Raw genomic sequence first — 25,714 nt, 5'->3', positions numbered from 1 at the left:
ATTGTCATATGTTCTAAAATAAATATGATTTGTGACAGCATCCGAAGAAGAAAATGATTAGATAACATTAAAAATGTCATGTGTTCTAACATATAAGAATAGAAGTCGCAAAAATGTTCTCCCAACAGTGACAGATAATATTTTATTGAAAATTAGTCAAAAGAATCTAGTCTTGGCTGTTTGTTTGTATAACTTGTATAACAACATTATTTTCCCATGATACTTAATAGTGTATTAGTAGAGGAATTTAAGCAGTTCAGAAGCCTCATTGTTCATGAAGATTGTTAGTTCACTGTAGTGATCTGAAACCAGACTTTCTTGTGCAAGGTGAACATGATACCACACTACAGTCGTTTAAGCACAGTTTAAAGATAAAAGACATTTTATGAATATTTTAACCTTATTTGACCTTGAAGGAGAGGTCAGACATCAAATGTGACATGATATTTAAAATCTTTATGAGGTGCTCTAAGTAATAAGGATTTTTGCCCATTTTTAACCAACAAATCATTAAGTTGACCATGAAAACCTTGTTGGATGTAAGCCAAATTTTAATAGGTTGTTAACATGACCCCACTCCAAACCCTTACAAAGTTTTACCAGAATTCATTCAAAACTTTTCAAGGTACAGAATAATGACACACAATACCAAAAATCTTATGAGGGGGGCAAAACCAAAACAAAACATAGTTTGAGGAGTATTTTTTTTTGTGTGTGTGTGTGTGTGTGTTTTAACTTCAAGTATACTTAAAGAATGATATCAGATACTGACATGATGATTTTATGGTTTGTCACTGCTCTTATCCAGTGTTGGGAAAGTCACATAAAATTTTGAGTACTTTACGACCACGGGGGCCTCTCCATTTTTGGTCTCATCTGTTACCAGCTCAAGGATGCACTCTGCTACCTCGGTTGCACTGCGTCAAAAACATACAATATGCATTTTAAGATGATTTTAAATCCAGTTGTAGAGGGGGAAACCCCCCAAAATGTTGATGTTGTAGGGGTTACTACAAACAAAGACTTACGTTAACACCCCAAGATTCTCTCGTATCTGTAGTCTTGCATCTACCAGGTGGGCAAATTGGCCCGTTTGAGATTTGATTTCAGAGATCAGGTTTGTTTGAACAAAACCTGGGCAAATAGCATTGACCCGTATACCATAGTCTGATGCTGCAAAGGCAGCCTATTGGAAAAAAACAACACATAGTTAGGCTTTTTAAGTTACATTTCATCTACATAGAAAGCGTAGTGTGAGGATAAACAACAAGTGCTCTTTGTTTCAACATTTGCATTTTTGAAGTTCAGTGTCCAAAGATTCCAAATTTAAAGATGAAGTCTGAAAGATTCTGCACATATCGTGCATGTGCACAATGTTTGCACATTTTTCTAATTTTGCCTCTGTACACCTCCACACTGGATTACAAATTTAACCATCCAAAGAATTGTAGTAACCGTTTAGGAACATTTTCAGACAAAAGTAATTAAACAAACTACCACAAACTGTTTGCCAGTGTAGAAGTAAAACCAGAGTCAAATTTGGGGCTGTCTGTCCAGAACCAGTACAGGTTTGTTTAAAATTTGTTCATGGAACAGGACAATGCTCCCAAGCAGCAAATCTACAACAGAATGGCCCAAAAAGAAAATAATGAAGGACTTGCAGTCAAAGAGATCAGTGCATAGACAAATACCTGCAAACTTCCATAAACCTGAAAAAATGTTGTAAAGAAGAGCAAGTTAAAATTTCTCCCCAACAATGGGAGTCATACGTGGATGGTTACTGGATATTATTGCTGCTAAACGGTGGCTCTACAAGCTGTTGAATAATGTGGTGTTTTTCACTGCAGAGTCCTGTGAACGCTTTCTTTTTCACTTGATGTTATGTGTGAGCGCTGCCTCAGACTGAACTGTGAGGTCAATGTGCAGGAAATGCCAAACAATAAAGTTAAAAATGAAAAAGTAAGGCAAACATTTTATTAGTATTAAATTTGCTCTAGTTTCAATTAATTTCTGCAGAAATTTGATAGATTTTTTTAAATCTTCTTAAACAATCTCATGGGAGAATCTCTCTTACTGCAATGGATCGAGTGAATCCGACCAGCCCGTGTTTAGTAGCCGAGTAGACAGGAGCTGTAAGCAAAGGTCCAAGACCTGTTGGATGGATTATATCAATCATTGTACAGGGTTTAAGTTTAGTGTTGTTAATGTAATGACATTTACAATCCTAGTCTGGTATGTCTCCAATTTGAATTTACAGTATTTACCTGCCAAGGATGAAATATTGATGATGACCCCTCCTTGACCTCCCTTCAATTTGTTCATGTGCTCCAGAGCCAAATAAGTTCCCCTAATAGAGCCCACCCACAGGAAAAAAACGTCATTTTGGCATCAGTTCATACAGTGAAAATCTGTTTTCTCTCTGTAAACACTTCATACAGTCATCTGCATACAAAACATTGTGATGAATAACAGGAAGAATAATGTAACCCAAACCTACTAAATTTGGACTTTCTCAGGTTGCCAATTGTTTATTTCAGACTAACTAATAAAAGGAACAACATCTTTCTGAATGAATCAGCAATTCATAAATTTGAGGTATTAGAAATATAATTAATTGTTGTGCTTTCTCTTTCTCACAAGGTTTGTGGAGACCATATTCTCCCACTCAGACTCATCGAACATGCTGGCATTGTTGCACAAGATGTCGATTCCTCCAAAGGTTTCTACGGCTTTCTGAAAGGCAGCTGAGAGAGGAGAAAACAGTGCTTTACAATTATGCTAACCTTTGTACCTCCAACATTTATAATCTGATTTCCAATGTCATGTGTTTTACCTTTGAACTCCTCATCTGATTTTATGTTGCATTCCCTGAACAGCATTCGATCTGGTTCGTACTCTTTGCTCAGGGCTTCGACCAAACTCTCCCCTGCGGCTTTATTCTTATCCAGAAGTACAACCTGTTGACAGAAAGGACAGACATGCTGTCAGTTTGTTAGGTACCCATCTACGCTATTTGAAAACATATGAACTACTTTGACAGACTTGCAGTAATTAAAGGGAGTTGGTAAGTTCCGACACCGCCTACAGGAGTTGTGAGGTCGACCATTTTTTATAAATCTTACTTTATTTTTGTGATTTTGCCTGTAGCTTGGTGAGCTGTGATGAAGCCTGGGTTGGGCATGCAGGCCACTGTTACTGTTGCTCGTAGTTTAATTCTGCACGTACGCATAGTTAGATTTCACACCTACATCTCTGCATCTTATTGCACACATATATTTGGCCACGCTATGCCTGAGTATATTTAGAAGTTGTTTGTGCAGACCAGTGCGAAGGCTGGTACAGAAATGGGGAACTATGGGCTGGGAGGTCAGTTAATATGCCAATTTTCGTGACAATTGATCTTTCACTATGCAAATGTACTGTTTATAAGATTGGGGAAAGATGAGACTGAAGAAGTCACTTGGATGAGTGACGAAACGTGTCTCCCACTGATACGCTACGTCCAGATGAACAGAATCAATTTTTACTTTCACATAAGACTTTAGACTTACGTGAAAGAAGCACAGTTCTATATATAATCCTGTGTAATAATAAGTAGGTTCATCTTTCAGGAAGTTGGCTACAGTGAACTGCTTGCAGACTGACTGGTTTTCTGATTGAAGGAGAATCCATGTATTTGTTTTGTTTGAACTGCTTGAGGCAAATAAATATTTAAAGACTAGATTGAGGCTATGTCCCTCTTTTATCTCAGAAGTAAAGAATCACATTCAGCCTTTTAGCCTTTCTTTTAGCATGATATCATAAAAAACTCTTGTTTGGTTGTTTTCTCTGGGAAAATCATTCAGTTTAATTTAACTGCACCACGACTCCACCACACCCCACCCGCACCCTCGCAGGTTGACAACCACTAAATCAACTTGTTTACTTTTCACCTCGTTTTTGGCATGATGTCAACAACAACTTTCTTAGTTGTTTTTTCCAACTAAAGGGTGTTAGTAAGTTTTCTGTGGAAACGTACACCACCAATAAAGCTGCTGCATCTTCACGTACAGTTGAGATTAGTTTAATAAGAAGATATCTTTATCTATGAAGAAAACTAATATTGATCCCCAATGCCCTTTTCCTGAGCTGATCATATGATCCGTATGCCTGCAAAGAAATAAGAGAATGTGAAACAAAGAGAAGTTGGTGGCTTTTTATTTGTCACCACCCATCAGGAAGACTAGCAGGTTCTAACGTATGACATGCCAGAGAGAGCAAGTGAATGTACAAGCAATAACAATGTGTCAATCAATGGACCACAGTCAGCAGACTTGTCTTGTTCTGGAGAACACAGCTTGGCCAACTATAGTCTAACTGAGCCAAATATGGCTTGCACTCATTTTGGGGTGGACTTTCTTGGGCTGTTTAGAGCTGCCAGTGAAGAATGCGCTTTGCATTTTAATCCATTTATTCTAAAGCTGCAAGATTGCTAAATAAATTAGACTTCACAATTTCCAGAGAAATTACGGTGGGAATGTTGCTTCTGCCAGACTTGATCTGTGGCTTGCTGCTGAAAAGAGGAGGCAAACAGGCTGGCCAAACAAAGCTGAATAGAGACAGCAGTTGATACTTTTACTGTCAGAGGTTCAATTAAATTAAAAAAAAAAAAAAAGTAGACATTTAATTTGAAAATCTGATACATTAAAGCATCTCCACTGGCAGAACACTTTTATCTTTAAAATTAGACGTTTCTGGGAATTGTGTTCATAAATGTCTCATATCGGGATATGAGATTTTGGTTATATCGCACAGCCCTATCTGAAGGGTTGGGTGTTTTGAGAGTCAGTTCTGTTTTCATCCACATTCTTCGTTTGTCAGAGTACTGTAGCTCTGCTGGCTCGGTGCGTGTCATGATTTAGTTGAAACCGGACTGTGTTTAACACATCAAGCATTAGAAAAAGGCATTACAGTCACGATACAAAGAAAGTGCACTCTCCTGAGTGAGAATGTATAATGTATAGCAGCGGTCCCCAACCTTTTTTGCGCCACGGACAGGTTTATGCCCGACAATATTTTCACGGACCGGCCTTTAAGGTGTCGCGGATAAAAACAACAAAATAAAACTAGTACCGGTACCGAAAAAAAGAAAATTTATTCATAACACACGTGAAAAGACCAAGGAAAACCGAGTAAACGATAAAAACGATAACAAAATAACGCTGAAAACTGATAAAAACCCTGAAAACTATACATTTCACACCTGAGCCTCAACTCTCGCGGCCCGGTAACCAAACGACTCACGGACCGGTACCGGTCCGAGGCCCGGGGGTTGGGGACCGCTGATGTATAGAATAACAATAGAAGACAATGCTGAAAACTACTTTCGCTCATTTGTCCTTGTCGTTGTAGGATGTCTTTGAGTTCAGTGATCTAGCTATAGTTCAGTTTTTGGAGAAAGGACCCCTTGACAGCTCTCGAGCGGTTTCCGTAGTGTAGTGGTTATCACGTTCGCCTCACACGCGAAAGGTCCCCGGTTCGAAACCGGGCGGAAACACATTTATATTACATTTCAGTATATCCATTGTTATACCAATACATACAAAAGTCTTACGTGAAAATGTCCCCAAAATTTCATTCTGTTCATCTGGACGTAGCGTATCATTTGCAGACACGTTTCCTCACTCATCCAAGTGACTTCTTCATTCTTATCTTTCCCCGATCTTATAAACAGTACATTTGCATAATGACTGACCACTGATCAATGGTCATGAGAATTTGCATATTAATGATCAAGGCACTGACCTCCCAGCCCATTGTTCCTTCAGTGGTGCTAGTTTCACTCATTATGCAAATATACTGTTTATAAGATTTTGGAAACCTGCTGAGACTGAAGAAATAACGTTGATGAGTGACGAAACGTATCTCCCACTGAAAACGCTACGTCCAGATGAACAGAATCAACTTTTGGGGATTTACTTACCTGGATCACTGAGCATGCATCAAGATGTGACGTGCAAGTACTATGAGTTACGTAATCACAATCAAAATATGTACTGTATATGTGTTATATACTACATATGTGACAGTCACTCCACAGAAAAAACAGTTTCTGCTGAATTTTCGTCAGTAGAAACTGGACACAATAATAATGAACATCAGCTGAACCTGCAAACACATAAATGCAGAGATATTATTTTATTTAAATTATGACAATTTCAGTGTAATGTGTTTGTGTTAAGAGGGGATTCAGTCAAACTTAACTGCAGCTTACCGTGCCAGTTTATCAGACGGTCTGTGCCACTCAAACTGTGTGCGTTGTTTCTTCAGAGATGCACTTCAGAACTGCAAAATATCGCGCACAGCGACTCCCGCACTTCTGAGTCTTCTAATGCTCTGGGGATGAAAGCCATTACGACATGGTTTCCGTAGTGTAGTGGTTATCACGTTCGCCTCACACGCGAAAGGTCCCCGGTTCGAAACCGGGCGGAAACAGTTTTGGTCCGTGTGAAAGAAATGTCTTGCCGATGGGCATCTGCAAAGGTCACTCAGGTTAATTAAAAGGAGCAACTTAACAAGGAAGATTAACTCAGAAGAAAAGCTGACCACAGAAACTGGGATCCACAGTTAAAGCCGGATAGAGATTGATTACACAAAAAAAATGTTCATTTTCATCGCTGACACCATTACCCAATCAAATCACTTAACGCCAACGGCCCCTCCCCTACCTTCGCTCTGCTCTTATGCCGCTTGTTGAAGAAGTTTAGAGCCATGACAGAAAAACAAACTGAAAATAAAAGCAGAAAAATGTGTGAATTTAACCAAAATGTTAGCTGCTGGGGATGCAGTGACTCCATGGAGAAGTGCAGGAGGATGGACAGCAGTCCCAAGAAGACAGTGAGGACGAGACAGCGCGAGGTCACCTTAACAAGGTAAGAAAATAGATGGATTCAAGTACAATGAATGAGTCACCATTAACAGCGTTAATTGTAGCTTTTAATTGTCACGTGCTGCACTGCTGCAGTGCATAAGCAGTGTTGGTCAAGTCACTTGAAAAAAGTAATCAGTAACTAATTACTGATTACTTCCCCCAAAAAGTAATCCTGTTACTTTACTGATTACTTATTTTCAAAAGTAATTAATTACTTAGTTACTTTTTATAAACACAATTTACAACCTGAATAGGTAATAAAGCTATAGATCTTTCAGCCCAATTCTACTTTTTCTACATAATCCATCATACAAAATGTAATCAAATGGAAAAGTCCCTTTTTAAAACTTGTTTTATTAGTTTTAATCTTTTAACTTTATGCATCAAGCAAAAATGTAATTAAATTTTATATGCAACATTCTCTGACTGGAAGAAATTTGTTTAATATTTAAACCTATTTTCTGCACATTCCAGCACATAAAATAATTTTTTTGTGTGTGTTTACACTCACTCTTTCAAATAGATGCAAGTAAAACACAGCAGAAAATAAATAAAGTCAAAGGCGAGCGGTCCTTTTGCTCTATTTTCACCTGTAAAGCAGGAGTGGGGCAGGCGGAGGTTTACCCTGGTGCAGGTGTGCCGCAGCCGTCAGTTGAAGAATCCGCGAGTTTCTCTGTGAATTTCCCATTACGTCATAGCGCACTCTGTGCTTGCTTGGAAGTTTAGGGGGGGGGGGGGTTTCGCTGTAAAAAGAAGTTTTCTTCCCACGCACAACGGACGCTAATGTTTTTGTCACTTTTTATGGAATCAAACTCAAAGTAAGGTTAGTACTTCCACGCTTTAAACGCTGCACGCTCAAAGGCTGTATCCCAATTCAGGGTCTGCAGCCTTAAAGGCCGCATTTTAAGGCCGATTACGTCACCGCGACGCGACGAAGGCTGTCCCAATTCGAAGGCTGCTCGAAATGCGGACCTCAAATGCGTCCTTAATTTCCCTGAATTTTAAGGACGTGGCGGTGTAGACTTCGTGGCCCAATATATCACAGAATGCATAGCGCGGCGGTGGGTGTGGATAATTTTGCCGAAAAAAACGGCGGATGAGGGGCGCCCGAAGAGTAAACTTTAAGTAAGTACTGAATATCATGTCACTTATTTATGTGCAAATGTTTAATAACGAAGAACATTAAAACATTACTGTTGGCCACATGTTGGCAAAGTTATGTGACATAAGTGACGTTTGTACTAACTTGGTTTTACAGCCTTTCCTTTAAAATATACGCCGTTCAATAGCTGACCTTAATCTTACAGAGAATGATCAAAGCTCATGTAGAAACAAACAAACAAATGAACAAAAGATTTTCTCCTTCATTTCTGTCAAACAAAGCTGTATGAAACGTTTCCAGCTGTTAGTATCATGGTTGCTAGGCAACCTGGGCAGCGCAACGGAGGCTAGACCGTCCCATTTCACAAGCCTCGCACTTCCGGCCTTAGCGGTCTTTAAGTACGCGGCCCTTGAGGATCGTTGAGGCTGCGTACTTTAAGGCTGCAGACTCTGAATTGGGATACAGCCATACTCTCTCCGCACTTGATATATTATCCATTGTTGTCTGCACACAGCTGTTGTCACAAACGTCGCACTCGCTTACGTCACTGTCATGAGACATTCTCGCAAAAACAATCACGGTTTTAGTAACGCAGTAACGCAGCGTTCCTACGGGAAAGTAATGGTAATCTAATTACAGTTTTTGCAATAGTAATCCCTTACTTTACTCGTTACTTGAAAAAAGTAATCGGATTACAGTAACGCGTTACTGCCCATCTCTGTGCATAATCAATCATGATGGGCCACCTGGACCAAAAATGCCAGGGCCGATTTTGTGTCCAGGTCCAGCCCTGCCCTAGAATTTACCCGATTGATGTTTAACCCTTTAAGACCTACCATAGAATCAACTCCGCCAGAGCTTATATTATATTTTTACATGCTGTAGTACCATTTTTGGGAGCATTTCAAGTTGCAGTTCTACCGGGATTTAAAAATAGTTACGCAAAACGGAGCATGCCCGCTCCGACTAGCTTTAAAGGGTTAAACAGCTTTCCCAGCAGGCTGCAGTAGTTTAATATTAAAGCACACCGACTTGTCTCTGTTCAGATGTGGATATCACACAGCACACCTCTGACTGTCTTCTTACTGAAGAGCAGAAATGGCATTAAATGGGAAAACTGCAGTAGTGACCGGAGCAGCGCTGGGGATAGGAAAAGCAATAACTGAGATACTTCTGCAAAATGGTGCCAAGGTAAAGTTGGACACCTGTATATCTTTGTAGAGGGGAAAAAAGAAGCTAGAAATGATTTTACATAAGTGCTAACTAGGGCTGCCACGATTAGTCGACTAGTCACGATTACGTCGACTATTAAAATCGTCGACGACTAATTTAATAGTCGATGTGTCGTTTGAAGCTTTGTAAGATCCCAAAAGACGCAGGAATAAGTAGTAGTATTTAAGAGTGTAATAACGGATTGAAACAGAAGATGGCAGCACTGCATGTACAAGGATGCCAGCTGCCGTTAAACTCCAAAGAAGAAGAAGCTGTGTCTCAGAATTTATAGCGAGGCCCAGCGCATTTGCCAACAATGGCGGCAGCTAGTTAGTTTTAATATTACTCTTATTATTCTTTCTGGGTCACAAAATAAAGTTTAACATATTTTCAGGCGAGAATGTAGCTGTGTAAACCTCAAATATCTGCTCAGTTTATCAAGACACCACATATTTTCAAAAGCGCTCCAATGTTTTCTGAGACATCTGTTACCCACTAGCTCGATAGCTAGCCGGGGGAAAGGCTCACTAGAGCCCGTGAGAACACCGGACTCCCAGCAAATCGTTTTCAAACCCACCGCCGTCTTTCGCTACTCAGGTTAAATATTTAATATAAGTCACTTAGATAACTTAAAAATGTTATTGTTTGGCTTTTTTTTTAGTATTTTATTTGTTCCTGAGTAAATCGGTTTGGCTGAGAAATAAAGTTATAGTTTTTACACAGCTGAATAAACGTCAAGCAGACAACTGATTATCAGAAGTGTGAGATGCTCGAGAATATACTCCGGTGTCCCGTTATATTTTAGATAGCAAGGAGCAGACGGCTGAGTTTATTAAACTCCACCGAAACAATCTGCAGATGTCATTAAAATTTAATAAACTATCATCTTGTCTTTATTTTTAGTTAGCGCATACCTTAAACACTTCAAGCTGTAAGCTAATGATAGTTATATAAGAGCAGATGCATGCTGGTGCAATAAGCTGTATGTTTTACGTCCAATGGATGCATGATCTGATTAGTCGACTAATCGCAGAAATAATCGGTGACTAGTCGACTGTCAAAATAATCGTTTGTGGCAGCCCTAGTGCTAACCAGTTTTCTGTTTAGCATTTTATCCCGTTAAAGATTATATCAAAGTTTCACATATCTTTTGTGGTTATCTACATTGTCTTGTTTTCTTTTTGTGGCACAGAAATTAACAAAACTACTTAAAATGTAATATCCAAGTTGAACAGTATTTGACTGCACTCCTTAGGATTATTTTTATTTTGAAACTTCAAAGAAAATTATTAATACAGTTCGCATAGTCTCTGAAACGGAACATATGCTATAAAAAAAAGGCCAAATGTTTGTTTTTCACTGAGTTGGTCCTTGGCTGGCACTTATTTTTCAGAACTCGGTGCTTCGGTCAATCATTAAACACTGGACCAATGTACTGCAACCATCTGAACCCCAAGCTGCAGTGGGTCAGGGTGGAAATTTTAAATGCTGAATGAACATTAACTATTAAAAAATTGATCTGTAAACTATAAACAATTCCAAATGTAGCAAGCCACAGGTGTTTATCTCTGCTCGCCTTCACCTGTTCAGGTAACCCTTTTGGATATAAATGAAACTGCAGGGAAGACTTTAAAGGAAGCCCTCAACAAACAGTATGGAGAAGAGAGATCTCTGTTCTTCAAGTGCAATGTTGAGTCTGAGGAGCAGATCAAAGGTAAAGTATACACAAAGAAAACAGTGGTGATTTTTTTTTTGGAAACATCACTGTGTTTAACAACATAACTATTAGAAAAACACATTACAGTCATGATACAAAGAAATTACAGCCCAAAATTATTTAAATTTAATGTCAGGTGTCCAATGGCACACAAAGTATTCTATTTTTTCATTACCAACTTCGGCACACTGTAAACCCAAAGATGTTAGCACAACTTAAAGAAATTTGGGAAATGGGTTGTCTTAATGTTTTTATTAAAAGTTGAAGCTTATTGGAACTTCAGTATATTTTGACTACAATAAAACTAAGATGTTTAGTCATTGCATTCAAAAAATATTCAGTAACTGGTACTTAAAGTTTTCAGTCATGTCTCCCATGGGAATAAGTTGACATAACTTAAAAGGAATGAGTATAACAGGGTCACTTTTTCAGTTTAGCAAAACTCTTGTTCACTTTTGTAATCCTTTTTAATTAAACAAAAAAAGTTAAAAATCTAGAGAGTGAAAACTCCAAAACATTTCAGGCAAAACTTTTAAAAAAATGAAAGGAACTAAAAGCTACAATTGCGTACAATTGAGTACTGCTAATTATAACGCCTTAAGTACATTTCTTTAGTTCAACATTGTTTTCTTGGCGTCCACCAATAACACACTGCACTATCAATATTTGAGAAATATCAAAAAAGCAATATGTACTTTTGAATATATTACCTCCATGTGACTGAAATAAGTAAAATAAAATGGCATTTTTAGGTAGTAGCTACTTAATATGCAAAAAAAAAAGTTGAAGTTGATCAAAAGTAATAAGTTGAACTCATATGGAAGAAATGTGGAACTTTTCTGTATGGCTTTCACTTTCCCATGGTGTTGTTGAGTAAATATTCACTTCATTTTCTTGTTTGTGGATATTTCTTTATAGACAACTCTTATAAGGTCCCTCCACAGCATTCCAGTGAGGCTGAGGTCTGAACTTTGACTGGGCCATTGCAACCCCTTGATTATTTTCTTCTGGTGTAGATCTGCTGCTGTGCTTCACTCGTTAACCTGTTTATCCAGTTTCAGGCCAGCTTTACCTGCCGGCCTCACATTTGACTCTAGAACACTTTGGTATACAGAGGAGTTAATGGTTGACTTAATGACTGCAATGTGTCAACTTTGTGTTGACTTGTTCTTTTTGGAGAGAAACCATTCCAACAAGTCTATCAACCCTTCCAAAAAGGAATACTTGTTCAGTCTTTCGTGCTAACTGAGGCTGATCTGAGATCTACAGTCTGACTTTGGGGTGATGTCCACAAAGTCAAATGTCTTCATCTGAATGTTTCCTACTTGTGAATCATTTTGCAGTGAGACAGTAATTCACAAGTACCAGACACCGGATGAGCTTCACATACTTAACCTCTTAATTCCTATGGAAGCAGAAAGGACATACTTAGTTTTTTGTAGTAGTTACTTAGCTTTTCATTATAATCCTTCTGTATTTTGACTTTTACACAGAAAGATTTAAAAAAAAATAATGGCAAACACACCCAGCCTTTCATGTGACGTCAAAGAAAACATGATTCATCAGAGCAGGCCACATACCAGCCCCCTGACTGGTCTGCGAATATGTAACCCCGCACACAACAAACTGCGATGCACTGTGTTCTGACACCTTTCTATCAGGACCAGCATTAGATTACAGCTACAGCAGCACGTCACACAGGCACAGCCTTCCCTCCCCATGTACATGAGCCTTGGCTGTCCATGACTCTGTCATTGGTTCATCACTGTTCCTTCTTTGGACCCCTTTTAATAGACACTGCAAACTGTGAACACCGCACAAGAGCTGCAGTTCTTGGGGGGTTATCATTTCCTACAAACAGCTTGACAGCTAGGTCAAGTGATGGGTTTTTTAAGTAGGTGTTTCATTACTTTCAGCTTGAAGGCCTGTGATAAGTAGCCCATTAATGGAGATATAAAAACAGAAAACTGTTCATTTCTACTTTCCAGCTGCCTTTCAGAGCACAGTAGACACATTCGGAGGGATAGACATTGTATGCAACAATGCCGGCATCTTGAATGAGAAGCAGTGGGAGAAAACGGTCTCCGTAAATGTGGTAAGGATTGAGTTTCACTTTTACATCATATAAAAAGAAATGTTCATAGTGGACCACAGAGACTTGTGCATATCTGTCTTGCTGTCTAGGTGGGTCTAATCAGGGTGAGCTATGTGGCTTTAGAGTATATGAACAAGTTGAATGGAGGAAAAGGAGGGACCATCATTAACGTAGCATCTTTGGCAGGTAACACCACATGGCAGGTCTTCATTAAGCAGATGGAAATGACAGGGGACATTTTATTTCCTCTCTGAGTTTTAAAACAATTATCTTCTAAATATGGGACACAATCCTCCAAACAACAGAAAGGTCACCTGCTGTTTGGGCTGTTCCCTCCTGTATCCTGCAGGCCTCACTCCAGTACCAAGTTGTCCCGTCTATACAGCCACCAAGCATGCCGTGGTAGGCTTCACTCGAGCCATGGCTGTAAGGATGATATGATAAGTTATAATGATTAAACAAAGTAATTCATAGAAACTTGACTTTATTTTGGTTTTGTATTTTAAGATGCGCCTCAGTCGTATGCGTTTCTTTTACTAGGCTGCCTCGTCCGCCTCAGGCTACGGTTTATGCTTCAATGCAGTTTGCCCAAGCTTTGTCAAAACTGACCTCTTTGCCTTGGACAATTTGGGACAATTCTCCCACCTGCTTTATTCTACTCAAAATCCTGCAGTCAAAAGGGCAATGAAGTAAGTGACTTTTTATTGTGTTAATTATTTTTTTCATGCAGCATTTTTCCCCTAAAGTTTCAATTCCGTATGGACTGTATGGCTACTGCTTTCCCCCTCCTCTGAATGTCTTCCAACATTTGTCCTCAGCACTCTTCATCCATGTATCAATTACTTAATTCCCATCTGAGAGAAGGAGGCTTTTTAACATCTGACATATAGTCCCTTGGAAAAAGTACTTGTCTTTTCCTGATTTATTTTTTGCATCTTTGTCACACTTAAATGTTTCAGATCATTGAACTAATTTAAATGTTAGAAACTGACAACACAAGTAAATGTAAAATGCCTGTTTTTAAAAGATTTCTTTTTTATTAAGGGGAAAAAGCTATCCAGACCTGCATGAAATTGGATGACTTGCTGTAGCTGATGGATCCATGAAGTCTGCTCTTAGAAAATCTTTAAATGTCATCAGTTCATGCCTTTAAGCTCAAGAACTCTTGATTATGCATATGATTCAAACCACAACTGAAAGTTCACCTCTGTTTGGTTCAAAAAATAAAAATTAAGGTTTTGGAGGGGCAGAGTCAAAGTCCAGTCTTAAATCAGATAAAGATGCTTATTGTCATTGTGTTTAGAGGGCAATTACTTTAGGTTGGGATAGCTTTTTTCGCCTTGATAAATGATTCATTTAAAAATTGTATTTTGAATATACTTGAGTTATCTTTGTCTAATATTTAAATTTGATGATCTGAAACATGTAAAGAAGAAATCGGGAAAGGAGCACATACTTTTTACTGCAGTGTGTAAAAACAGCCAGTGGGTGTCATGGCAAAGAAGGAGGTTATAACTCTTGTTTTTCATTCAATTCAAAGGCGCAAGGATGATTAATTTGGCTCAAACTATTCTTCTTCTTGCGTCTTCTGTTCAAGTATGAAACAGGAAACACTATAAAGGAGTCGAGAAACTGAGACGCGACAAAAGAGGATCGATCGGTTAAAATTTGGGAACCTGTTTACATCCTTTTTCTGTTAAATCACTGTGTGTATATATACACTTTTCATTTCAGTCCATCGGAGGTTGCTGAATGTGTCTTTGAACTAGTGACAGGTGAGGCGAAGAATGGAGAGATCCTCATGAAGAAACCAAGCATGAAGAAATATATGACCTTTCCCACACTTATCTAGTGGCTCCTGGCAAAGGCAGTGAACAACCCGAGTAATGTCTGGACCTAAAACTATTAGAGGAAAATGCTGCAGTTCACAGTATTGTTTGTTTTGTTTGTGAAAGATAAATCAGTAAATCCCCACAAGTGATTAGGAGAAAGAAGCAAACAATAAATGAGTGAAAGTCCAGTTTCTGACTAAGAGGAGAAACGACTGTGACTGTGCTTAAGACTTTTTGGATCTTTCATGATGCAGAAAATATTTCTTATAAATTTAAGAAAAATGTTAATAAGCGCTTCCATACTAACTTGCACTGACGAAAGAAAAGTATCTAACATAACAACAAAAACATGGTTTGTAGTGGTGTGCGGATCGATACTGAAATATCGATTCTTCCGATACCAGCAATTTATGTTCTAGAATCGATTCTCATATTATAATATCGATATTTTAGTACTCTGGGGTAAATTTGTAGTTTTTCCATTAAAATGAACACAGTGGAAAGAAACTATACCATTCGGATCGTCTAATTTGGAAGGAACTACTTCCTCTTACGCCTTTCATAGTCATATGCAAAATACGGCTGTATTAAATGTGTCGCAGCCCCTGGCGTGTGCACTCACAACAATGGCTGAGCGCAAACAGAGTCATGTGTGGACGCGTTTTACCTCCACAAACAGCCCAGACGCGGTTTGTGATATATGTGGCAAGACCACTGACCTCGTCAAACACCTCGGAGTAAATCACATCACAGAATATGATAAGCTTATGTTGAGGCGAACTGAAGAGGAGGAGAGGGACAGGTGCTGCTAGGGCGAGACAGACGTCTCTCGCAGAGTCCTTTAGTGCTGCAGGCAGGCAACATGCTCAAATAGCGCACAACGTCAGTTTTTTTTTTTATTTCTATATGATTATACTGCATTATTAAGCAATAAAAACAAGTTGTCTGATGTCCTCTAATCATTATGAAGCAATATGGTTATGTTATTATTACAATTACATAATACAATTATATATTGTATTATGAAATGCAATGAAACATTAAGTTTTTGTACAGAGTATCGGTATCGGATCGGTATCGGATCAGTATCGCCGATACCACCCTGAATTTTACTTGGTATCGGATCGGAAAGGAAATCAGTGGTATCGCACATCACTAATGGTTTGCTCTGCTTGCTATAGTGTGCCCTACATGTTATAAGGAAACACAAAAAATCCACTATATTAATTAGAAATATGATTGTTACTGAAAAATGTTTAAAATTAGAAAATGAAACGTAAAATCCTCTGTGCTGCTTTATCGTGTGGCTAAACGTCACCTGAGATATGGTAAATGTTAAGAAATTTAGTGCAAAACATAACAGTTGTGTCCCACCTAAACAAACTGGTTACTTCTGTTAAACTATGGCTGACTGATCAGAAATGTGTCTTACCTGGTTTGCAGTTCTCTGTCCCAGTAAACACTAAATTGTCCAAATTACACAGACAACTTTCACATAAAGTACTTAAACACGTTGGAAGCTGAGAAACTACTATGGGAACTATCTTGACTTCAAAAGTCCTTACTTTTGATTCTAACCACTCTTCTTCTTCTACTGTCCTGTCTTTCTTACATCTTTCTCCATCTCAGAGTGAAGTTATCTCACACTTGCTTGGGAAATATAGCAGCTGTACCTTTAGCTAACAGACACGCTGCACGACAAACTCCACAAAAGCTTTTGTGTGTTTGCTGATAGTTGGTGAGCTGATAGAACATTTCATGTGAAATTATCTGCCAGCTTAAATGAAATGTACTCCTTTTATCCGCATTCCTCTTCAGTAATGCTAGCTAGATGCTAAGTACAGTGATCACAGCATATGGCCATCTGCCCCAAAGAGCCCATTCCAGATTGTTCCAAGTCTGTTTTGAAATTGTAAGGATCAAGGACTGGTTAAAGACGTCATTTACGTGAAAAGGGAAAGACTATTTCTGACCCAAAAATGGGCCTAAGGGTAGATCTTTCACCATGTTAGTCAGTGATTCTAGTTTCAGTCAATATGCAAATGTCCTGTTTATACGGATTGGGAAACCTAAAGTGTCAATGGGATGAGTGATGAAACATTTCTCCCACTGAAAACGTTACGTCCAGATGAACAGAATTAAGTTTTTGGGTAAACCTAAGACGATTCAGTTTTATCCCTATATGCCACGACCCCCTTCGTTCTTGGCTCTTTCTCTTCCATACACTGTAGTTCAGGCTCAGTTGGGCAGGGCAGGAGTGCCAGATATGAGTGCATCCTCCCTTTTGCCGTGGCAAATAGATGTTACACAAGCACTGCTGCACTTTCTAAGAATGAACCAGATTCATAAATGGGATTGTAATCTAGCAGAGCAGGTGCAGTTTTGGTCTCCTAGATAACCTTTTTCTACTTTCGTCAGATTTCCAGTTGGTTACAGCAGTTTAAATAAAGACACAAGAAATTATGCTTGAAGGTTTTTTTTGTTTTTTTTTATTATTCACATATCTGCTACATACTTAAGGAATGATATCCGATGTCGACATGATGGTTTCAAGGTTTATCGGTGCTACTTAGTGATGGAAAAGGGACGTAACCTTTCATTTCTGTGCGCACCATGAAGGCCTCTCCATTTTTGGTCTCATCTGTCACCAGCTCAAGGATGCACTCTGCTACCTCAGGTGTACTGAATCAAAAAGGTACAGTGACATCAGTGAATATGCATGTACGCATTATTATATCAAGTTATACAGATGGAGCAGAGAAACAAAATGTCAATGTTGTAAGGTTTATGACTGCTTTAACAAGAAACAGAAGAAAATTACTCACTTTAACACCCCAAGCTTTTCCACAAGCTGGTTGGCTACACCCTTCAGGTGGGCAAATTGTCCCAGTTTGTGTTTGATTGTCGTAAAAAGTTCGGTTCCAACAAAACTTGGACAAAGAGCGTTGACCCGTATTCCATAGTTTGATGCTGCAGAGGCAGCCTAGTAAAAAAAAAAAAAATTCACATAATTAGCCTTCTTGGTTTAAGTAAAGCATAGCACGGACATAAACATTAAGTTACTGTTTGTTTCTAATCGGAGGCATTAAAATGCAGGTTATATATATTTCTCAAGTGTTCGGAGACCAATAGATGAGGACTATTTGGGCATTTTAAATTGAAAAAACAGCAGTAGGTTGGAGTTACACATAGAGTGCATGTACATGTTGATTCATAACTCTGCACTGAATGAACATGAGCAGCAGATTTTTGGACAACCCATTGTTTTTGTCTCTAATACACCAACACAGTAGAGTTTAAACACAGCCTCCCACTTTCAGAGGCTCGAAAGTAGTAGGATAGAGTAACATTATTTTAAGTCTGAGGCTTGTTTTTAATACTTGAGTGAGAATCCACTGCAGTTAGTGACTACCGTATTTTCCGCATTATAAGGCGCACTTAAAATCCTCAAAAATCAACTGTGCACCTTATGTATAAATTCTGGTTGTGCTAATGACCTCAAAACGATTTAACTGGCTTCTGGCGAACCCCAAGACATGTTGATGGGGTGATTTAGCCATTTAAAGCAGCTGTGTTGGATCAAGGACACATCTAAAACCTGCAGGAAACCGTCCCCTGAGGCCTGGAGTTTGACACCCGTTGCAGTAGACACACTGGCATCTTCATTAATATTACACTCAACTGACTGCGTTTTGTCTTCCCATTGCACTGATGGGTGGACAGTTCTCAGGTGCCTGTGCATGATATCCTTTTCATGCACACTCTACACTCTGCCTATGTATTGTCAATAAAATTGAAATGGTTCCAGATTTTGCTTCTTTTCTTGGTATCACTCATTTTCACTACTATAACTTTCTAATATGACAATGTTGAGCAGGAGGGAGAGAAAGAGAGCCAGGGGCAACAACAAGAGACAACATAATTTACACAGAATTTTGTGCATAATTTTATATTGTTGTTGATAATATAAAATTATCAACAAAACAACCCGAAGAGCCGGTTGGGAGCTGAAAGAGCCAGTTCTCTAAAAAGAGCCAGAATTCCCATCGCTGTAATGTTGGCCTCCTTCACTTGTGTCAACATATAATTGGACGTCACATTGAGAGTTTGCAAGAAATGTTAAAATCCACTTTGTTGGTGTGAGGCGTGAGTTTCTCAAAATGGGCTCATTGAGTCAGCACGGATAAGATCTTGGAGAGGCTACGGCTGCTGTGAATACTCAGAATAAGATCTCTGACTGCAGACTGGATACATCTCGGAAGGGCTAGCCCGGAATAACATCTCTGGGCGCAAAATTGGATGACATCTCGGGGAGGCACATTGCCGTGAGTTCTCAGAATCGGCTCCTTGAGCACAAGAAATGACAACATCACAGAACGCAAGTATGGCGAAGCTCGCAGCTCTCCAACGGGAGATTGAGAGACCAGTGTTGGACTGTAGAACTGCTTTGAAATTCATATGAGCTGTTCGCACTAAAGTAAAAAATAACATCACTTCATGTAGATACCCTCTCGGCGCCAGCTGCAAGGCCGGAGCTGAAAACACCCTGATAATGACTGTGTTTAGTCTGTTCCTTCCCATTCCATGCAAGGCCACCAGGGTTGGCTGGAAGACTGTTTACTTAGCCTGGCAGGGTGAAGGACACTGTCTCAGCTGAACTTTGGACACGCACACATATACTGATACTGATAAGCACTCACCGACGCATCACCCTCCCTACCCCGGATCCAACGCCACCTCCAACGCTTACCTCCCCTCTGATGTGGACATCGGGTCAGTTGGAGGCGCAGTCGAAAGATTGCAGCGGTCCCAGATCAGATGTACACACTGGAACTCTTTCCCATGTTGCTTGTCTGTGTTTATTGTGCTATGGTGTGTTGATATCTGTGCATTCCTGTATTATCCTTTTGTGTTACACATTTCCGTGTTTTTTTCCTCGCTATCTAGCCTGACCTGTCTCCCCAATATGATGTTTGTGTATTGTATGTACGGTCGGCAAGGTCTGTCATCTCGGTTGTGGGCAAAAGACCTGCAACTGACAAATAAAGGCTATCTCATCTCATCTCTCATCGTATAGAAGAAAAGCTCTTATTGTCCATACAGCTACAGATCAGATACTACACGACCATAGCATCTTTCAAAAACTGACATTTGTGGTCACTTTAATAATAAATGCATAACTGTGTTCTATCAGATGAATGACTCAACAACATAGCTCTAAGGCTTTCTGTACAGGGGGGGGTAGTATCTTGAGGAAGGATTTCAAAATAAAATAATGACACTGCCTTGACAATTCCTGGTACGACTAATTTGCAATGACACTTTCTTTTTTGTGTGGTTAGTCACTTATATGGTGATGGATGTCTTCATTTAGCTTATACTTATTCTAATGAAGTACCATCTGGCAGCACACCAACACACCAGTGTACAACTGGTTTTACATATCACTAAATCACCCAGTCTTCATAATATCACAGGAACACTAACAAAAATAGCTGTTATAAATGATTTCATTGCACATATCATAAATCTAATTTAATCTAATGTATTTTATTAAACTGGTATTAGACCTACTGAACCAAGGCACTGCCATTTAATTCAATGGAAGAGAATAGCTTTATTGCCACTGAAAGCAGAACAAATAACAACAAATTAAGAGTGCAGCTTCTAATATCAGTTGTGTGTGTTTTATTCGATATCTTTGTTATCCAACAGAAAAAACAGAGTAATCATGGATAACTACTTTGCATTGTTGTTTGCTAAGACACATTACGCAATATCCTAATATGATAATAATGCACATTTTCTGAGAGGGCAAGTTAGTACTTGCCCTGCAAAAATGTAGCTTTGCAAGTACTACCAGTAAAGATTAGCTTGTAACTTTATCATCAGACCTGCAGCTTCTTAATGACTAAAGGAGCATTCACACATGCTGTCATGGTCCTGGGTGCTGGACCTTGAGTTTTTGCTAAATTTTAAATTCTTGTTTATTATTTGATGCTGTTTCATTCTTAGTTTGTTTGTTGTTTATATCTGATTTTCAGCACCGTTTGTAGTTTACATCCCCGAGTTAGTTGGACTTGACTAGTTCCAGCTGTTTCTTGTTACCCAGCTGTTTCAACTCATCAGTTATGCTCAGTTCTAAATAGTTATGTCCTTTTATTACATTTTTGCTAAGTTGCACTGTGTTCTGCCTGCTTTATGTGTTTCTTAGGTTTTAGTTCTAGTTTTTACTAGTCTAGTCTAGTTCTAGTCTTGTAGGACTTTTTGTTTTGGGGATTTTGTGTGTGCGTGTACAAGTATATGTCTCACCTCTTCTCATTTAATTCTGCCTGATGATGCATATGAGTTGTGTCCATGTGTAGTTGAAGGCTGTTTAACTATCAACTATGCTGCGACAGAAACAACCACAACGCACAAGGCTAGCTACCCTTCTCTAACTTAGATCATAAGAAACAGTGATTATTCACCACACCAATCAAATTTTTGATCAACTCCACCATTTTGACACAATGACAGGCCACACCAAAAAACACCCTGCACTTTCAGATGTTTTCATAATGTGATTACTTAATACAAAAAACTAAGGCAAAACTTGCATCACGCATGCATGTTCATAGAGACTGCTAGCTAGCATATCACAAGGCAAACAAATATCGTCTTGATGTTCTTGAACAATATCATGGGGAGTTCTTTCTTACCGCAACGGCTCGAGTAAATCCGATCACTCCGTGCTTGGTAGCCGTATAGACAGGACAGGTAAGCAAAGGGCCCAGACCTGTAGGACGGGTTGTATCAATCATTGTAAAAGTTTAAACCCGAATTTCATGACTTCTAACACTCTTGTCTGTGAAGTTTTCATTAAACAGTATTTACCTGCCATAGATGCTATGTTGACGATGACCCCTCCTCGACCTCCATTCGTCTTGCGCATGTGCTCCAGCGCCAGGTAAGTCCCCCTAATAACACCCGCCTACAACACAAACTTTATATTTGGTGAAAATCTTTCAACTGTCTATGAACACTTGCCTGCATATAAAATGTTGTGAAATGAATAACAGGAATATTATTGTGACATTATTATGTCAGACCAATAACTGTCCTAAATGTCGCTCTGAAATCTTCAGCAATTAATCCCATTTGAGACAGAGCAAATCTAACACATCTGTTGTGCTTTCAGCTTCTTACGAGGTTTATGGAGATCATATCCTGCCACTTCTCCTCATTCAAGATGCCGGCATTGTTGCACAAGATGTCGATTGCTCCAAAGGCTTCTGCAGCTTTCTGAAAGGCAGCTGAGAGAGTTTACAGGAGTCACTTAACTTTGCAAGAGTCACTTCACAACTATGCTGACCTTTCCCACCCACCTTTATAGGGTTAGGCTAATTCATAAACTGGCAACCCTGAGACATATTTTGAGATTAGGACAGATTTTATGGAAAAGTGGCATGGGAAATGTTATGATAAAGACCTGCAGTTTTTTTACACGTAAACATTCTGTTCTAAACAATGCTAGGAAATATTAAATGTTCCTGTATCTTCCAACACAAAATAATCTGACTCAAATGTTCCTCTGAGCTCTGATGAAACAAACAAGCCCAATTTAGCTGTTGTTGGATAAAAATCTTGCTGTGCTTTTCTCCTCTCCCTTGTACCCACAGTTTTTCCAGATCTCACTGACCTCGTTCTACTCTCCCTTTTCACTGCATTTCATTGAATGTGGATTTCCAGCCGCAAACAAATGCCACTGGCATGACTCAAGACAAAACGTCCCCAAATTTTGGAAACTTCCTTTCATCTGGTGAACATCTGCCGCCTGGAACACATACTATGAAATCACAGCGCGTTTGATCAGTTTCATGTGTTTCAACAGTTGTTTACTTCAGGACGAGCCGGTGACCCGTTTACTATAGCATTTCCAGCTGTTTCCCCCTTTTCGGTATCTCCACCATTCACAATTTGTTTTTCCAAGTTTTTGTGCTTTACCTTTGAACTCCTCATCTGATTCAACATTGCAGCTCAGGAACAGGGCTCGGTCTGCTCCATACTCTTTATTCAGGTCTTTAACTAGATTCTCTCCTTCAACTTTATTCACGTCCAGGACGGCAACCTATTGACAGGAAGGTTCAAGGACCAAGGTTCAATGTTTACATGCATAGTTATACAAGTATAACACACAGTGAAATGTAACCTGACACGTTCCTCGACTTGTGCAAAAGGGGGGAGAGAGAACATTATATATAATATATACATTAGGTGAATGTGCAGTAGTAGCATGTATTCAGCAAGCAGGTGAATTCTGTACATTAAGTGAATTAAATAAGAATAGACAATCTATTTTACAAAATAGACAATATGAACGTATTTAAAATTAAAGGAATTTGAAATGTACATTGTGCCGGTGGGCACAATGAAGGAGAGATCAGTTGTCAGTTTGTTAGGTACACAACTAGGCTACTTTTGTTTTGCCTTAAGAAGCTGCACTTGAAATATGTTATTACATAATAAAGGCCTTATCACATCAGCTCTTCAAATAAGAGTTATCATGTCACATGTGTGCAGTGTTGGAGAGTAACGGAATACATGTACCGCCGTTATGTATTTAAAATACAAAATATGAGTAACTGTAATGGAATACAGTTACTCATTTTTTAAAGTAACCTTCCCAACACTGCATGTGTGTCACCTCTGCATGTGTCTTATTTTATTTTCTCCATAAAACTCAATATTTTGCCCACTTTTCATCCACACCCAACTTTTACAAACTAAAAATACATAAACCACAACCACATAACAAATGCAGCGCTGACACAAAAACAGACACGGCAGGTAAAAAGAAACCTTTTCCTTAGTCTTTTGAAGATGTGTATTGTATGCCGTCTGCTATGGTTAAAGAAAACTTTTGTGTATTTCTAAGTGTCAGGGAACCCACAGTCACAGTCCACTTAACTGGGTTTTTCCACACACCTAAGCTGCTACAACCTCAGTTACGAAACCCAGAAAACTGCAAACAGGCAAGACAATGCCTGGAATTTCATACCTCACTCAAACGGCTTATTTTACCATTTATTGAAACTGGTTTAATTAATCCTTAATCTAAGATAAGGATTAAGATTAAACTTGGCAGCTTTGCAAGGTGTTTATGTTTTTAAGTAAAGGGCACACCTACATGTTCAGACATACCCTAAATATACAGGCTCTTGCTGACTCCTTCGCCAGCTGCTCTCTGCCCCACAGGCTGATTAAAAACTTCTTGGCTGTGGGGCGTGAACAACTAAAAACACAATATAAAAGAAAACAGCAACAAAAGAATAAAAAAAACGTAATTAAATAAAAAGAGAGACGTGTGCAACAAGTGAATTTCCACATTTAGTCATGGATTAAATGCTGTTAGTCAAGTGTTACCAGTTTATGTGTCACAGTTTGGCATGGTGTCAACAGCTTGGCAACTCTTCCACGGTTGTTTTGTAGTTGTTATTTTTTCAACTAAAGGGTGCCGGTGTTGTGCCAAAAAGTGATTGTCTGCCAAAAACTGATTTCCGGTATTTTTCGCAAAAACTGATTGCTCGTATTTAAACTGCTACAAGTAACTTGTTGGGCTATAATATGCGAAACATATGTCAAATGCATCCCTTATGGATGACACAAAGTCATATTGAGCCACAAACAACATTCGTGTAACAAGGTAGAAACCGCAATCAGTTTTTGGCAGCGACTTTTATATAACCTTTATTTATGCAGTTAAAAGAATCTCATTAACATTAAAAATGTCTTTTGTAAGAGTAAGTTGGCCAAGAGGACAGCAGCAAATATTACGATAGTTCAGTAAAAATATTTTAGGTGGGGATAAAGGAGCGGATTGGTTATAATGTAAGTACAATAACACAGAGTTGTAAAGATACTTGAAAAAAACAGATAATTTTTTAAATTCTATATAAAAACACTTTGTAAACGCTGTTCACCAAAGTCTATTTACCAACATACGTAAAGATATTACACATAAAAAATACACGGAAACATTCGAAATCAGTTTTTGGCAGGCAATCACTTTTTGGCACAACACCTGTAAATGTAAATTAATATTTTCTACACCACTGTTTAAAACAAGCGCACACATATAATCTCTCTCTCTCTCTCACACACACACACACACACACACACAAGAAAGAAATCCAAGTCCGAGCTTAATCTTTACCTTAGCACCGTTTTTCAGAAGAATCTCCGTTATCGCTTTCCCTATTCCCATCGCCGCTCCTGTCACTATCGCAGTTTTACCGTCCAGAGCCATTTCAGCTGTTTATTAAGAAGAGCCGGGAGGTGGTCAGCTTCCTTACACACGCAAAGAACTGAGAGAATGTTAAATAGAGAGAAATTGGTCGCTATTTTAATCTGCCCATCTGTCGCCGCCCACCAGGAAGACGCGCGGGGCTTCAAACGTGTGGCAACCGTGCGGAGGTTGAGTGAGAGACTGGAGGCGGTCAGAGTGAGTAACTGGTAACTGCACAGTTAACGACCAGCCTATTCATCCCAACTGTGCAAAAACTCTTCTCGCGGTCATTTTTCGATGGTGCGTGCAGCAGGGACGTAACGAGAAGGGAGTCGGGGTTATACTGGAGAGTACAGTTATTTTACAACCCCCAATGCCACTGGATAAAACACATGGATAGGACCAGTGATTAGTCATGTTACCAGACCACTGTGCGTGGTGTCATTACACTCTCAGGAGACAATTTAATGGAAGTATATTTTAAGTACTGTATGGCTTCGTAATGCTTGAAGGGGTATTAGGGCCATATTAAGAAAAACAAATATTACTGACCATTTTGAGACCAATGTTGGTCAAGTT

The 25,714-nt window shown here is 39.1% G+C and overlaps 3 protein-coding genes and 2 non-coding genes across 5 annotated transcripts; 3 read left to right on the top strand and 2 right to left on the bottom strand.

Moving 5' to 3' along the window:
- Nucleotides 1-45: 45 nt before the first annotated feature.
- Nucleotides 46-3,106, bottom strand: LOC146379490 (15-hydroxyprostaglandin dehydrogenase [NAD(+)]-like). The gene is made up of 7 exons (XM_084941111.1): nt 3,086-3,106; nt 2,834-2,981; nt 2,639-2,744; nt 2,265-2,362; nt 2,075-2,151; nt 1,029-1,186; nt 46-917 (listed from the first exon to the last, which is right to left on the bottom strand). Exons 1-7 carry the CDS (start codon nt 3,104-3,106, stop codon nt 782-784), a joined length of 744 nt encoding a protein of 247 aa, XP_084797237.1. The 3' UTR covers nt 46-781.
- A 2,357-nt stretch (nt 3,107-5,463) lies between these two features.
- trnav-cac (transfer RNA valine (anticodon CAC)) lies at nt 5,464-5,536 on the top strand. Its single transcript has one exon. It is a non-coding gene; the product is annotated as a tRNA-Val (tRNA).
- An 865-nt stretch (nt 5,537-6,401) lies between these two features.
- trnav-cac (transfer RNA valine (anticodon CAC)) lies at nt 6,402-6,474 on the top strand. The gene has a single exon. It is a non-coding gene; the product is annotated as a tRNA-Val (tRNA).
- Nucleotides 6,475-8,614: 2,140 nt separating this feature from the next.
- LOC146379487 (15-hydroxyprostaglandin dehydrogenase [NAD(+)]-like) lies at nt 8,615-14,538 on the top strand. Its single transcript, XM_084940771.1, has 6 exons — nt 8,615-9,203; nt 10,815-10,938; nt 12,930-13,036; nt 13,126-13,222; nt 13,386-13,462; nt 13,577-14,538. Exons 1-6 carry the CDS (start codon nt 9,111-9,113, stop codon nt 13,727-13,729), a joined length of 651 nt encoding a protein of 216 aa, XP_084796897.1. The 5' UTR covers nt 8,615-9,110; the 3' UTR covers nt 13,730-14,538.
- Nucleotides 14,539-17,334: 2,796 nt separating this feature from the next.
- Nucleotides 17,335-25,313, bottom strand: LOC146379486 (15-hydroxyprostaglandin dehydrogenase [NAD(+)]-like). The gene is made up of 7 exons (XM_084940769.1): nt 25,064-25,313; nt 22,855-22,978; nt 22,057-22,163; nt 21,745-21,841; nt 21,570-21,646; nt 17,694-17,851; nt 17,335-17,550 (listed from the first exon to the last, which is right to left on the bottom strand). The coding sequence occupies exons 1-7, from the start codon at nt 25,154-25,156 to the stop codon at nt 17,418-17,420; spliced, it is 789 nt and encodes a 262-aa protein (XP_084796895.1). The 5' UTR covers nt 25,157-25,313; the 3' UTR covers nt 17,335-17,417.
- Between the last annotated feature and the right edge of the window lie 401 nt (nt 25,314-25,714).

Source organism: Perissodus microlepis, chromosome 10, assembly GCF_051167445.1.
Source record: "Perissodus microlepis isolate ML-2025 ecotype Zambia chromosome 10, ASM5116744v1, whole genome shotgun sequence".
In the NCBI taxonomy this organism is placed as follows: domain Eukaryota; kingdom Metazoa; phylum Chordata; class Actinopteri; order Cichliformes; family Cichlidae; genus Perissodus; species Perissodus microlepis.
The sequence above is the reverse complement of the archived record's forward strand: the minus strand, read 5'-3'. Positions and strand labels throughout refer to the sequence as shown.

What these genes read in the sequence shown, in the direction of transcription:
- LOC146379490 (XM_084941111.1), bottom strand. Translation starts at nt 3,106, where the DNA reads ATGGTCGACCTCACAACTCCT. An exon ending in CAATATTTCATCCTTGGCAG is followed by an intron (nt 2,152 to 2,264) that starts GTAAATACTGTA and finishes TCCATCCAACAG; the next exon opens with GTCTTGGACCTTTGCTTACA. An exon ending in GATTCACTCGATCCATTGCA is followed by an intron (nt 1,187 to 2,074) that starts GTAAGAGAGATT and finishes TTTTTCCAATAG; the next exon opens with GCTGCCTTTGCAGCATCAGA.
- LOC146379486 (XM_084940769.1), bottom strand. Translation starts at nt 25,156, where the DNA reads ATGGCTCTGGACGGTAAAACTGCGATAGTGACAGGAGCGGCGATGGGA. An exon ending in CAACATAGCATCTATGGCAG is followed by an intron (nt 21,647 to 21,744) that starts GTAAATACTGTT and finishes CCCGTCCTACAG; the next exon opens with GTCTGGGCCCTTTGCTTACC. An exon ending in GATTTACTCGAGCCGTTGCG is followed by an intron (nt 17,852 to 21,569) that starts GTAAGAAAGAAC and finishes TTTTTTTACTAG; the next exon opens with GCTGCCTCTGCAGCATCAAA.
- LOC146379487 (XM_084940771.1), top strand. Translation starts at nt 9,111, where the DNA reads ATGGCATTAAATGGGAAAACTGCAGTAGTGACCGGAGCAGCGCTGGGG. An exon ending in GTCTGAGGAGCAGATCAAAG is followed by an intron (nt 10,939 to 12,929) that starts GTAAAGTATACA and finishes TCTACTTTCCAG; the next exon opens with CTGCCTTTCAGAGCACAGTA. An exon ending in AAACGGTCTCCGTAAATGTG is followed by an intron (nt 13,037 to 13,125) that starts GTAAGGATTGAG and finishes CTTGCTGTCTAG; the next exon opens with GTGGGTCTAATCAGGGTGAG.